The following is a 13,840-nucleotide window of genomic DNA, read 5'->3' on the forward strand; positions in this document are numbered from 1 at the left end:
AAACGCTACCCTTTTGGGTAAAAAAAAATTAAAAAAATAAGGTTGAATTAGGCTTTTTCAAATGATGACCTTGTATGGTACTGAAAACTGATCGCGTTACTAAGGGCGTTCAGGGCGGAACCGTCGACCTTGTCACGCCGGAAGTCATGTGCAACTTGGCGAACATGTAATCCTCTACGTAAACATTGTCTGCCCGTTATATTAGCAAGTGGGAACCGAAGCATGTTTTCTTTTCCTTGAGTTCATCGTTTCTCATTCAACAAAGTAGAAAGCCGGAGAAGCAGACCAGAAGCAGCTAAAGAACGGCGCTCAACTCTTGCTACGATCAACATCATGGATAATTTTCCATTTTCTGTTCCCTCTTGCACCGCCATCCCTCCCCCTATACAATGCAGGGATGTCTGTTGAGTGATCGACCACTAGAGAAAGAAGGGAGTTGGGGGGGGGGGGGGTTGGGAGAGAAAATGTTGTTTGCAATTTACTGAGTTGAAAGCTTAAGTTGATTGAAAATTGCATGAAGAGATGCCAAGATAAGCTGTCTACAATTTGGCTGTTTGTTGTTTGTTTTGGCGTTCCCAAAAGGTTTCAGTGACCCCGGCTTTGTGGCTACAAAATTATGCTAACGTTTAAAAAGTTAATAACATTCAACCTTGTTACTTCAAAGAGTTTCATATGCCTTTATTCATAGCATAGATATCAGTACAATTTCTACCCTAAAGAATTATAAACAGCTTTTAGCCAGCTAGTTCACTATTATCAATAGTTAATAATGACAATATGCGAACTTGTTATATTTAGATCCAGTGTCTTAATTCTTGACTGATTAATTGTTCACGCACTAAACTGATCAAAAAGCGTAAGTCTAACGCACTTTTTTTTTGTTCTCACATCGCCGAACCAGGTACAAAAATAAATTTCAACAACCGTCTCATTTTGTGTCGGGCTTGAGTGATATATACATTAATTTAGTCAAGACACAAGAAATACTGTCGATAATAAGCCGGGTACAGTTACGGTTATTAATTGAGAGAGATCAAGGGAATATATCATGATCTCTTGTTATTATTAAATGTAATACATAACTACTATTGAAACAATACTACAGGGCCCTCCGCGGGCAATGAAATAACTGACGAATTTTGTTCAAAAAGGAATTTAAAAAAATTGACATAAGGGAGCACGTTTAATAAAATACTTATTAATGACTACTTAATTCGCAGCCCACTACTTCGTGGATCTTTCTTGCCACTAGCTACTTCTTAAAACTAATTTCCTCGACCAGAGCATGTATTTTTTTGGAGACTCTGACGTTACTTGCTTGACAACAAGGACCATTTCCAGCACACGTTTCTCTAATTTTTGCTCAATTTATGGTTATACTATAAAATAAGTCATAAAAATGAACAAAAACATTAAGTCACCTTTTCTATTTTTCCAAAGTAAAAAAGAAGGGTAATGAAAATAAATATTCTTCCCCTTCATTCTCCCAATTAGTGACATTCGCATAGACACTATCAACGCCAATAACCTCCAGTTTATCACTAAGGGAGTTAAGGCAATTGCCAAAGCTAAACTCTAAAGTATCACATCCCTCCAATCACAACCACATGGAGACGTTTGTTGGAAAAACGTGCAACTTTTGAGGCGGAAAAACGTGCTGACCTGTGGAAAGCGAGGGAAGACAATTCGCGGATTGTTTCTGATTGGTTGACCGGACAGTATGTTTCTTCTGATTGGTCAGAGCACTTTGAAGGGGTTTTGTGAGCCATTTAGAGAGTCACGAGCACGAACATGAATACATTTTGTCTCTAAAGGAATTATAACTTTCCTCTAGCCGGAGAAACCGCCAAAATTCAAGACGCTGAGAAAAAAATTAATATTATAAGTACCTAATTCACTGTGTTCAGTGGAAATCCAATTGTTGACTTCTCACGGTTACGACTGGAGGTAAGGAGCTTATGTTTTCGAATTTTAATATGCATAAAAAAAAATCCGTACCGCAGTTCTAAACTGGCCCAAATGTTAGTGAAGAGTTCAAGGACTGTTCTCTGTGCTTCCGTAAGATTTCCCGCCATTTGTATCCTGAGTGGCGATTGCACTGTCATTCCCAGACCCTCTCCGCGCTCTTTTCCCGTGACCGTTTCCATTTTCCTCGTCACCAAGCCCTGCGGCTGAGCTAACAAAGGAAGAATCTGACATTTCGGTCTCCTTGAGTTTTTCGATAAACGAAGCCTTCTGCATTTGGTGATGGAGGTTAGAAGCTATCATGCTGAGTGTGATGGATAACACGGACAGGCCAAGAAAGACCAGGAACACATTCACAAAAACGAGCTGGAGTACGAGAGAAAACAAAGATATTGTTGAAGACAAACTTCGCAACAAACAATAACTCACCCTGCTAGCAAAGCCTTCCTTTTGCTTGCTCGATTTTGGCTTTCGGCAATAACACCTCCCACGTTGAATTTTAAATTGACATAATTCATTATGATAAGTTTATATGTTTTTATTTTTATTTTTCTGATTGAAAAGTTTGGCTTTTTAGACGTCCAGTTAGTATGCTTTGGGCAAAAACTGCACTTTGGAACTCCTTTTTTGGATGTAGTTTTGGATTGAGAAACACGCCATTCGCGTTAGAATATTTCTCGGTTGTTCTCCTTTCTCTAATGCAAAATATAGCCATTGATGGCTATCAAATTAAGTTTAGCTTTTAGCTAGTTTTAGCCTGCGTAGCTGGCGGTTTTTATGGGTGGGCTCACTGGAAAGCCGGGCACGAGGGCCAAAACGAGTGGCCTGTTCTTATGGGTGGGCTCACTGGAAAGCCGGGCACGAGGGCCAAAACGAGTGGCGAAGCCGCGGGTAAATGGGGCGAGGGCTCCTCGCGGCGAAGCCGCTCGTTGACGCGGCTTCGCCGCGACTGTCGCGGTTCTCTCCCCATTTCACCCGCAGCTGCATCACTCGTTTTGGCCCGGCTTTCCCGCCCACCAAAACCGCCAGCTACGCAGGCTAAGCTAGTTTAGTTTCTTATTCTTCTTCATCCTCTTGTGCCATTTTGGGTTGGTTTAAATTTTCACTTGGGGTTGGGTTGGGTAGATTAGTAAGAGATACAATGTCTTCTTGTCTGTTTACCCACCAGTGGCGAATTTGAAAAACAAAATAGTAAATTAAATAATCAAATGATAGAATTGGGCTATCGTCCGCGATCATATTGAACGAAGGACCTTTACATTTTCCGAAGACATGTGTTCTCATTGTTGATGCTTGGCATCCCTAAGTTTTATCTCTTTCATAGTTTTTCAACACGGAAATTAGCTGTTCACGTGTAAGAACGCTAGAACTGTAAAAAGTTCGATACCGTATATAAATAAAGTTTATGTATGTGTATGTATATAACTGATCAGACCATACAAATATCGGTAACATATCTGATCACTCGATCACTGAATCCAACCTCGTTTCCAGGATCTTCTCTCTTCTTCCCTGGGAACGAGGTTGCACTGAACACACGTCATTTTTTCCACATCTGTTTACTCCAGTCACTGATCACTGTTGAGTGGTCGATCGTTCGCGATCGTATAGAAACCAGTATTTTGCATAATGGGCTAGAATTTCAGAGCTGTAATGTGAAAAACGCGCACTTGCCCGCATTTTGAGAATAAGCTTTTTCCGAGTTGCTGTGAACCTCACTATGAAAGCGATGCTAGGTGCAAAACTTTTCATGTGAAAATTAGTTTTGTTTGCATATGAATAAAAACTAATTTTCATAACCAAAACTTTGCACTTAGCCTCGCTTTCATAATGAGGTTCAAAGCAACTCAGTAATGGTCTATTGGTTTTGTCAACAGTCGATAAGGTAATTTGGCCACTGTAAAAACTTTCGAGTGCTGACGTTTCGAACTTTAGAGCGAATCATTCGGATTCAGGGTCATTCAGGGATTCGCTCTGACGAAGGGCTTGAAACGTCGGCACTCAAATCTCTTTACGCTAGCAAAATTACTTTATCAACTCTGTTGATAAAACAAAACATTCGTTTCCACTCCCCAATGACGCAGCACCCCAGTTGCTTTAGAAACTAGCATCCTAATGCACCGAGTTTGGGGAGTTTAACCTTACCTCCTCTTTCACTGGTACCACGTCTCCAAACCCAATTGTGAGGTACGTGATATACTGAAAATACAGCGAGGTCCCAAAATCCCAGCCTTCGATCCAACAAAAGAGGCCAGCCATGCTAGTGGTGAATATCAACAGTATTAATAATCCCATCCAGAGAGGAGCATCCACTTGACCTTCATCGCCTTCCTGAACACTGAAAAGGGTTGAGCAAATCAAGATTGCATGTAAGAAGTTTGTATTTTAACTCACAAAAAAAATGTTATGTCTACACTGCAGAGTTAATTTTCTGATCCATTGTTTTACTGTGTCATTAGTGCATTAATTTGTTCTTTCTCCGGCTCGTTTGTTCGCTGGAGCCTTTCTGCTCTGTCCGATCAAACAAACAATCAATCAATCAATCGATCAAGTTTGTTTAGCGAGGGTGACATTTAACAGTCTTACGACTGATAAACTTGTGGTCCTCAGATTCCAGATCGAATTGGATTTTCGAAATGTTGGTTTTTGAGTAGAGGGGAAACCAGGAGTACATGGAGAAAAACCTCTCGGAGCTAAGACGAGAACCAACAACAAACTCAACCCTGCACAAATGACGCCCAATCCGAGAATCGAACCCGAGCCACATTGGTGGAAGGCGAGTGCTTTCATCACTGCGCCATCCCTGCTCCTTTAAGGTCGCTTTCTAGACAATCAAGAAAGGACCTGCTCATCATTTCACTCGACCACCGATTTGATAACAAGCGTTAGTATTGCTTACAAAGACTCGATAATAGTGAATGGTGAGCTATTGCTATTTTGACCCCTTTGTTGTTCGGCTGTCTATGTGAATATAATGCAAGTTCATGCGAAAATGAGTGTGAACCCATTCTGAGAGAATGATGACATTTTTTCCAAATTGAAAGAACTCATGTACACACAATGTTTATGCAATTAAGCACTAAGGGAAACGCGTCTTGGTCAATTTGTTCTCCAAACATAGATTATTTGTAGAAAATGATGAGTTTTAAATAACAATATGAAAACTGAATTTCGTAGCACAAACAATCAAAATACTCTTGCTAAATGAAGTTTCTGTTTGTTCTTCTCAATCAATGCTCTAAAGTGTTATTCCGAAAGCAATCTCCTCGATCGACGAACTATACGAGATAATTTAAACTTACGTTCGTTCATATTCGTAAGATTTGTGCACTTTTCTGTACCACTTTAACATCCATGCGCATGCGTCGTTGATGTAGTCACCCAAAATTTTACCGACGATAGCCAGCAGTGCTAAAGTCAGCGGTATTCCTAGTAATGCGTAGATGACGCAAATGACGCGGCCCCCGGCAGTTACTGGGGACAAATTTCCGTAACCTGGAAAAGAGGGGAAAAAAAGAATCCCAGTTAGCAATTATTTTACACCTTCCTGATTTAAACACGAATCTCAGCTACGCAACGCGTGCGGTTCTTAAGTAGCCAACGTTTTAGTCGAAACTTTTAAACAGACAATCTACCTACCTTCCTTGTTATTTCAAAAACAAATTGGAGACATTTCCTTTAACTAAATCAGTCTTGAGAATGATGTATTATTCAGTGAGTGACAGAGGCATACTCGTAAAAAGGAAATCTGAGTGCTTCCAGCAGAAGCCGAACCTTTGTCCTTCCGTTTATTAGTTCGGATGCTCTTCCACCGAGCTACATGAGACTCGTGGGAGTTTGGCCATTAAATTAGGTTCTATTTTGTGCTCTTCTCTCTCGTTACTTAGTGCTCATTATCTTTTTGATCGAAGTTGGAAATCAGTACGGACGCCGCCACCTTTTATTACTGTGCATACGTTCTGCGCATCTCGGGATTGCACGAGAAACTCGGGGTTTGAAAAACAAACAGCTTGCATTTTCGAGTAGCTGTGAACCTCATTATGGAAGGGAGGCTAAGTGCAAAGTTTTTTATTATGAGAATTTGTTTCTCATAATAAAATATGAGAATTAGTTTTCAGTCATATGCAAATAAAACTAATTTTCATATGAAAAGCTTCGCACTTAGCCTCGCTTTCATAATGAGGCTCACAGCAACTCGAAAATGGCCTATTCTTGCTCGGGTATATTCAGGGGCACCTGACGGCAATTTTCTATTAGATCCTTTGAAACGTTATTTTAGGCGATCTGGAGTGGCTTTAAAGCTCTATATGTTCATTTTAGGCAGCGCTATAATATTTTTATCTGTTCGGTCATTCTAGGGGAACTTGAGTCTTTTCGAAATTAGTAGGGTATTTTGTCCATTTCCCGAAAACCTTAGGTCTTATTTCCTTTCCGAAAATCTTAGCTGACCTTTTTTCGGTACCCGAAACAACATCTTTATCAATCCGAAAACACTAGTCCTTAAATTTCCCATATCACGAAAGTTCGGGGTGAAAATTCCCTTTAGAAAATTGTAGGGTATTAAGGGCTTTCCGAACAGATAATTTACCGAAATGATCCGTTGGGTGCCCCTGTATATTTATCTCAAGTCACCCGTCCGTTTGACAACTAGTTTCAAATACAGTATTAAGAAGAAAGTATATTATAAAGGTGAGTATTATTGTCTTTAACTAACTTACCAATTGTCGTTGTCACTGTCATGCAAAAGAAGATAGAGTTATAAAGATTCCATTCCGCTTTTGATGCCGCAACGCGCTGATTGCTTATTTCAGCGAGAACGTCTTCGAATTTCTCTAGATCCTGTGAAGTTAAGTTCCGTACCAAATCCGAACTCTTCAGAGGCATGGAGAGCGATTTGTTGCCGAAATCAGAATTCTGAGAAAAGAGAAAGAAGTGAACGGAACAAATGAGTACTTTGGAAGTAGATGTGATGGCTGGTTTTGAAATAACGGACATTTTTAGGGCAAATTTCATGACACAACTGAGAAAACTGCTCATTGGTTTCCACATTTCCTCTCTTTGTGTAGTTTTTATGTTTGTAGTTTCCTTAACCCTTCAACTCCTAATATCAAAATTAAGCAAATTCTCCTATCTTGTCCCCATACTTTTGCCTGTAAAAGTACTGGGGAGAAGTTATTAAATTATTAAGAAAATTCACCTTGGGTGATCATATCCTTAATTCTCATGACCTCAGGGGTTGAGTAAGAATTGATATTACAAGGAGAAATTTGATGCTGATTACTGTTAGGGCTTAAAGGATTGAGGCCAGTTTCAATGCCATTTTGGAGCAATTTTTTCTCGCACTTTTGCAAAGCGACTGTTGTTGCGCTCAAATTGTAGTTTCAAGTTACCTGTGTAACTAGAGGCAATTTCAGCGCGATTTGTTGCTGTGACATCGCAGGAGTTTCGGACTTGTTTGAAACTTAATGCAAACTTTCAGTGGTCTATCAGAAAATATACAGTGATTTCACGCGGAAATTGCAGCTTGTTCTACTGAATACGCGTGCGATTTAAGATTGCAGCCTTGGACGAGAGAAATTGTCGTGAGAGTGCAGCGAAAGCTGTATATAAAATAACACATGTAAAGGTATCTTCAGAGTGGATTTCAAATGCCTGACTATAGAAATTCCAAATCGTAGTTATTCGGTTCCTGACCGATCACATCAAACCGATGAGAACTCAGAAAAGAGCGGGAAACCTCGCTTGAGGCAAATTCATGTCGTGCAACTGGTTTGAAACTGACCGAAACTGGTTTTATCTTGTTTTATACATGTCAATTAATTACAGAAACAAAACAAAGGTTGAGATATTTTTGTCATGCGAAGTCAGTCACATACAGTACAACAACGATAATCGATTATCTTTTCTCTTATGTGGTATAACCTCTTCTAACTTTAATTTCTAAGTTTTTGCTCTCTTTTTCTTCGCATTCGCGAGATCTTTCAGGTATTTTCATCCGGGTTTTCATCCGGATTTCTGCAAACAAGTTTTAGCCTTAGTTAAACAGAGAAAGAGGCCAGATGAAGAATGGACAAAGGGCGTACATAGGCGATGCAAAAGGTTTAAATTTGAACAATAGCGTATACTCTTAATTCTCAAGCGTACCACAAAGGAATTCAAAGAATTTTAATCGCACTGTTTCCTTTTGTCTTTTCCATAATATAAAATAAGACTCTAAAATAGACTAAAAGATTTCCACTTAGAAAGCTCCATACAACACAAGGACCAAGTTTTGTCGCAGTGTGACTCCCCATCGTTTTATGTCTTTTTATCTTTGTTGAACGCAAGTAAACAAAAAATACGAAAATGGTTTTTAGCAATTTAGAGATGGAATGTTTTGGGGAGATCCATTGTGGGGCATGTCTATATTACAATATTGGTCTTTCTCTGAATAAGCTTTAATTGAAAATTTTAAATATTGATAAGGTGATGTTTTCATAAGAAAAAACCACGATAAAACTTCCTTTCGCAAAAGCACATTTGAACAACGTACGGCGCCAATACTTTTTTATGTATATATGTTGGCATCGATTATTTTTTGATTTAAGACTCTTTAGTCAAGAAGGGGCGGATAAAAGCCTTCTTTTAAAGGCTGAGTACTGCCGACTCTTTTTGTTTCTAAGAATTCCACAGTTTTACATATAAATTGAAAAGTAAGAGGGAAAGTCCACTGAGATTCCGCAAAGATATATCTTTGCAATGAAGTGATTCGTAGGGAACAAGTGTTGGGTCTGAAATGTTTCTAATGACAAAAACTAGAAAGCTTTAAAGTTGATAAGGGAGGGTATTTACTAGTAAAAATATGCTTCAACTGCGGGGGAATTGATAACCATTAAGCAAAGAAAGAAAATTTGCATACTTTGAAGTGTTGTGGCAAGTTCCTTAATCAAAAAAATCCCCTTCAAGTTGTAAACTTTAAAAATTTGCGCCCTCTAAAGTTGCCGCAAGCAAGCAACGTACCTCAGTCGACGGAATTTTTTTTTTTAGGTAACTTTAGGACGGATTTTTAAAAAGGTTTGCATGAGAAGAACTGAAGAATTGAACCATTCTTTGTTCAAGGTCATGAGCGTAACGGAAGATGCCTTATTAAAAATGCAAAGACCTAACTCCCATCTTATGAAATTCTCTTCTGAAAATCTTAGATCTCGTTTAATGTATGCCATGTTATTTACCTTCAGTGGTAGTAATAAAATCTCTCCGTAAGATAAGATAGAAATTCAAGTTTTTCAAATGTGTTTCTAAATTGAACAAGATGGTCTACTTCACACAAGTTATGTTGAGGGACTCATCTTTGTTTGTTGTGTTTTTATCCGTATTGAAACGAGTGCTAAATAATAAATGATCAAAAAACTTTTCTTAGTTTTGAATTGTGTCTAACCCTGGCACGGGTGAGTCGAAAATATGATCACTTTTCTCTAACGCAACCGAACTCCGCGCAAAGCATTTTTAGAAATTGCGCCAAAATTATCGCGCGCGTGTAAGCCTCGCAGCAACTAACCTTACCTTCAAAACATCGAAAATTTCCACCAATTCTTGCGACGTATTTACAACAACTTTTGGTTGCCTCTCAACTACCATGAAAATTAGGCCTCCAAGGGTAAGATAAACGGCGTTCAGTAAAATCATAAACAGCGGAAAAGCGGCTCCTTTCTTTTGGATTTTTTTCTGTATCCACTTCACGCATTTCAAAGATCCCTTCAATTTAGTTCTGTCTATACTCGGTAAATTCATACTTGGCAGGATTTTCTTTCGATCTCCTTCCTCAGGCTCTTCGTTGTCTTTTCCTTTGAATAACTTCGGCATCTTCAGAGTTGTTTAGAACGCGGCACTGCACGAGTTTTCTCAAAGTACAGTAAAGGCTTGTTTCGGCTCGAAGTTTAAATTAAGAAAAGTTTTGAGACTCGTCTAATATTTAAACGTGACTGACACTGTTGATGTTGTCCTCATAACACGGTTTCCTCGAGCGTGTGTAATCTTGACAGGTTTTTAACCTGAACTTCCAATCCAAGAAAGATTTCAAACGGCCAACTTGCATTCACACGAGTCGAAGTCTCGAGTTCCCAAATAACTACAGCAACGCGTCCTATCCTTTCAGATTTAAAAACCATTGGAGCAAGACTCTGCAATTCAACCACATCCCATGGAATTGTTAAAAACGCATTCAACCAGATAAACTATTCAATCTGTACTCCTCAATCATGTCCCGGACAATTATTTAGCGCCTTCGCAGTTCACGTTAAAAATCCACCATACAACGTCCAATCAGCGAAAATCACTTCGCGCATGAAACTTGCACTCAACATTTCTTTCGTGCGTACTCCGTTTTAGGACATCAAGGACAACATGCCTCGTGAAATTCTCTCTTTCTTGCCTTTGCGTGGAATCCTGCAACGATATTATAATTATGAATTCAAATGTATTATCAAGCGCAAACACAAGAGAAGCATAACATATGCCAATTTGCCGTGATAAATTGTCTTGTTTATCTTGTAAAAATTAATGCGCGCCACAATATTTTCCACAATTGCCGCGCGGAATTATTGTTCTCACAGACTTGTGAATTTCATGAATTTTTGAGAAAGAGAACGAAAAATACGATTGAGAAGTCTTGGTTTGATATTTTTAAGAAAATAGTATTCCGACGATCGCAAACATAGTAGGAAATGATTTACAGTTAATTAACAAGTAGTCCACCCAAAATTCTTGTTCTGAAAGCTATTTCAAGATTCTTATTTGTTGACATGTTATAAAAGTTCACATATGTGCACAGTGATTTTTCACGCCAAAATTAAAAAAAAAAAAAAGAAGAAAAACTACGATGCTCTGGTGGAAAATCTTGTTTAAGAAAACAAAAAGCTAATGGATATTTTCCTGACTTTAACAACAGAGTCCAACCGCACCCCCTCCCCCTCCTCTCCCGAAACTGATGCGTAAAAAGACAGGAAAAAAGACAATTTTTAATTTCAGGATATAAGACGCTTCTTTGAAATTAGTGCTTCATCTTCTCTTGCTTCGCTCGTTTTTGTTTAAACTGCTGTCCTTGTTTTATTGCAAAACTCGACGAAAAATGGCTTGTCCGCCAGTTGGCATTATGTGAACAAAAGTTTTACTTTGCTCAATCATTGGGTGGCAACTTTTCCCAGTACTGAACTAAGAGAAAACCAAAAGAGTCGCCAAAACAGCTAACAAACTCTTCCTTTATTTATAAGCTTTATCTTTCTGTCGATGTCCGTGAAACGAGACTTTCAAGTTATGGCCTTGATTGCACGATATTAATGACCTGGATGTAACTTATTGTATAGAGACGACGCTTAGAAAATGACCGGCTTTCTGGCATCCATTTGCCTTTTTGGTCGACTCGTTGAATTTAGCAGTAACAAGGTTAATACAAATACTTACGATGAATAAGGGCCCGAATTTCAGCCCGCTTAGGGGTGCTGAGATTTCAGCCAGGTTTCAGTAAACAAATCTCTGAGAAAAGAATTTGAAACCGAAACATCACGATGGAGAAGGTTCCAGCCCCGTTAGCTCAAACCGGGCTGGAACTTTCAGTCCAGTCAAACGGACTGAAAAATCTCATGTAAATGCAATCACATTTCAGCCCAGGCTAAAAAGCGAACTTGGGCATGCAGAATTAACGTGATTCACTGAAAATGCCTTATCTTGATTTTATTTTAGCCTACGTAATTTCAATTGCGCCCGGGCTGAAATTCATGATATAATCATGAGGAAATCTCAACCCCCTCCGCGAACTAAAATTTCACCCCGCCTTATATTCATTTAATTCCACCCAACGTAATTTTAATTGCGTTTGTGATGAAATCCATCATGAATCGCAAAGAAATCTCAACCCCCCAAATCGGGCCAAAATTTCAGCCCAAGTTGAAATTCGCCATGTAATGGGGCCCTAACTAAACTTAATTGTTAGCAAGTCGGCTTAAAGAGAGGATGAGTGGAGAGAAGTCTACTCAAATAGAACAGCGACAGAATACTGAATAGAAATAAAAGCGACTCGGTGCCACGTTTGTCAGTTCGACTGAAAGTAAAATAACATTTCTTTGTGCATTTAAAACAAATATTTGCAAACATCCAACTACATAAGAGGATTATTTTTTTCTAAATGCCCATTCACAGTTTGCTATTTTAAATAAATTCAACAAGTCAAAACTCAAACGCAGATTTTAGGGCCGAAATTATTGGTCTCGTGATCAGAATGTGGCTAGTATTTAATTGTGATTAGTATTTAATCGTATTAGTATTGGAAATAAAAATAAATAGTATGTCTCTTTGTTGAATTTAAAATTGGATGCAAATTTAATATTAAATATTATAACTGGAATTTTCAATTTGATATTCAGTTGCTTTTGTAAAGCAACCGATAACTGATTCTTTTATGTCCGCCGCACCATGATTATCTGAAGTGGCCTGAAAATGCAATAAGAATTAGCAATCTAATCTTTGTTCGCACTTTTATCTAAATATATTCTTGGGCAGTTACCGATGGCGAAATGTAGATTATTTTTAAATATAGCCAATTTCGACAGATGCAAATAGCATTTATAAAATATATATTTCAAATGAAAAATTGTGAAATTGCCGTCAGGAAACAATCGATTTTAAGTTACAAATAGGTTCTTGTAAAGATTGCAGTTTAACTTAATTAGAAAGGGGCAAGAAAAGGATAAAAAAAAAGAAGAGTTCCTTAGTTACCTGCGAGTGAAGTAAGCGCTGGATCACACAACAGCTAGTTCACTGCCATGTCACACTTTTAAGGACAACGACTTGTTCTTGTTGTGTATACAGCTGAAGTGATAGAGGGCGGGGGTAGGTGTCATGATCGCATTCGTTATGGCAAACTCAGCGGACGACTCCGAAAACACGAAGTCAGTCCGAAGACGCACAGCGAATTTATCTATTTTATTTTATTCATTCACCACGACATACCGATCATAGAAAGTTACAGTGAATAATAAACTAGGATCATACATAAGTTTAGAGTGAATAATAATAGTAAAAAAAAAAAAGTAAGAAGTGGGTAGACTAGGGGAAGACGTAATTGATAATGGCAAAGCATTCCATATTTTTGGCCCCCTAAAGAGTATAGTAAATTGTTTCATATTAGTTCGGCAGGTGTGAGGTCGAAAATGAGCTGAGGTGCTAGTATCATAATTATGAATTTGACCACCAGTCGGAAATAAATATAAAAGGGGCGAGGGCAGCAAACGTTGGTGATAGGAAAGCATAAATTTTGCCAAAGGGAATTCACTTTAAAAATATCTAGGATATTCAAATGTGCAAATAAAGGTGCAGAAGGTGAATGCGAATGCGTCCGAGAACACACGAACACTGTTGTTTTTTGTTTTCTTGTTGTCCGCTGTATTTTACGTTACTTTATGTTCAAACTGGAACTTCGCCACAATTGTAATAATTACTTCAAACTAGCTACTCAACACCTTGTAAACGTCATTTCCGCCGCTCCTACGTATTGCAACATCCTCCATAATATAATATTGTAATTTCATTTATATAATTTAGTAACATCTAAACTTGAAGAAGGCTGGTTTGGCCAGCTTTGCTCTGTCAGCTTTGCAGTAATCTTTGGACTTCTCATCGTCTATTTTCAAGTTTGACTGATTAGATCTCCTCTCAGATCCAACGTACAAGCAAGCAGGATCTTCGTTCACGGCTTTTGCAGTTTTTAAAGTTTTCATTACTCAAGATGGTGGTTAATTGTTCTATCTCCTAATCAAATCGACAAACTAAATGAGCCTGTAATCGACACAATCGGGAGTTAAATAATTTTAAAGCAGTTTAAACTCCATGAACCTCGTTAGCT

General features: G+C 38.5%; 1 protein-coding gene across 1 annotated transcript; it reads right to left on the reverse strand.

Moving 5' to 3' along the window:
• Window positions 1–650: 650 nt before the first annotated feature.
• LOC146451983 (potassium channel, subfamily K, member 16-like) lies at window positions 651–12,742 on the reverse strand. The gene is made up of 6 exons (XM_085098210.1): window positions 12,715–12,742; window positions 9,508–10,389; window positions 6,684–6,879; window positions 5,268–5,460; window positions 4,111–4,303; window positions 651–2,331 (listed from the first exon to the last, which is right to left on the reverse strand). Exons 2-6 carry the CDS (start codon window positions 9,805–9,807, stop codon window positions 2,035–2,037), a joined length of 1,179 nt encoding a protein of 392 aa, XP_084954336.1. The 5' UTR covers window positions 9,808–10,389; window positions 12,715–12,742; the 3' UTR covers window positions 651–2,034.
• Between the last annotated feature and the right edge of the window lie 1,098 nt (window positions 12,743–13,840).

This window comes from Pavona decussata, unplaced genomic scaffold (genome assembly GCF_977016875.1).
Source record: "Pavona decussata unplaced genomic scaffold, jaPavDecu1.1 SCAFFOLD_381, whole genome shotgun sequence".
Taxonomy (NCBI): domain Eukaryota; kingdom Metazoa; phylum Cnidaria; class Anthozoa; order Scleractinia; family Agariciidae; genus Pavona; species Pavona decussata.

Coding starts and splice junctions, on each gene's coding strand:
- LOC146451983 (XM_085098210.1), bottom strand. CDS start 9,807: ATGCCGAAGTTATTCAAAGGAAAAGACAACGAAGAGCCTGAGGAAGGA. Junction 4,304..5,267: donor TCTTACGAATATGAACGAAC/GTAAGTTTAAAT, acceptor AACCCTTTTCAG/TGTTCAGGAAGGCGATGAAG. Junction 2,332..4,110: donor TGGTACCAGTGAAAGAGGAG/GTAAGGTTAAAC, acceptor CTCGTACTCCAG/CTCGTTTTTGTGAATGTGTT.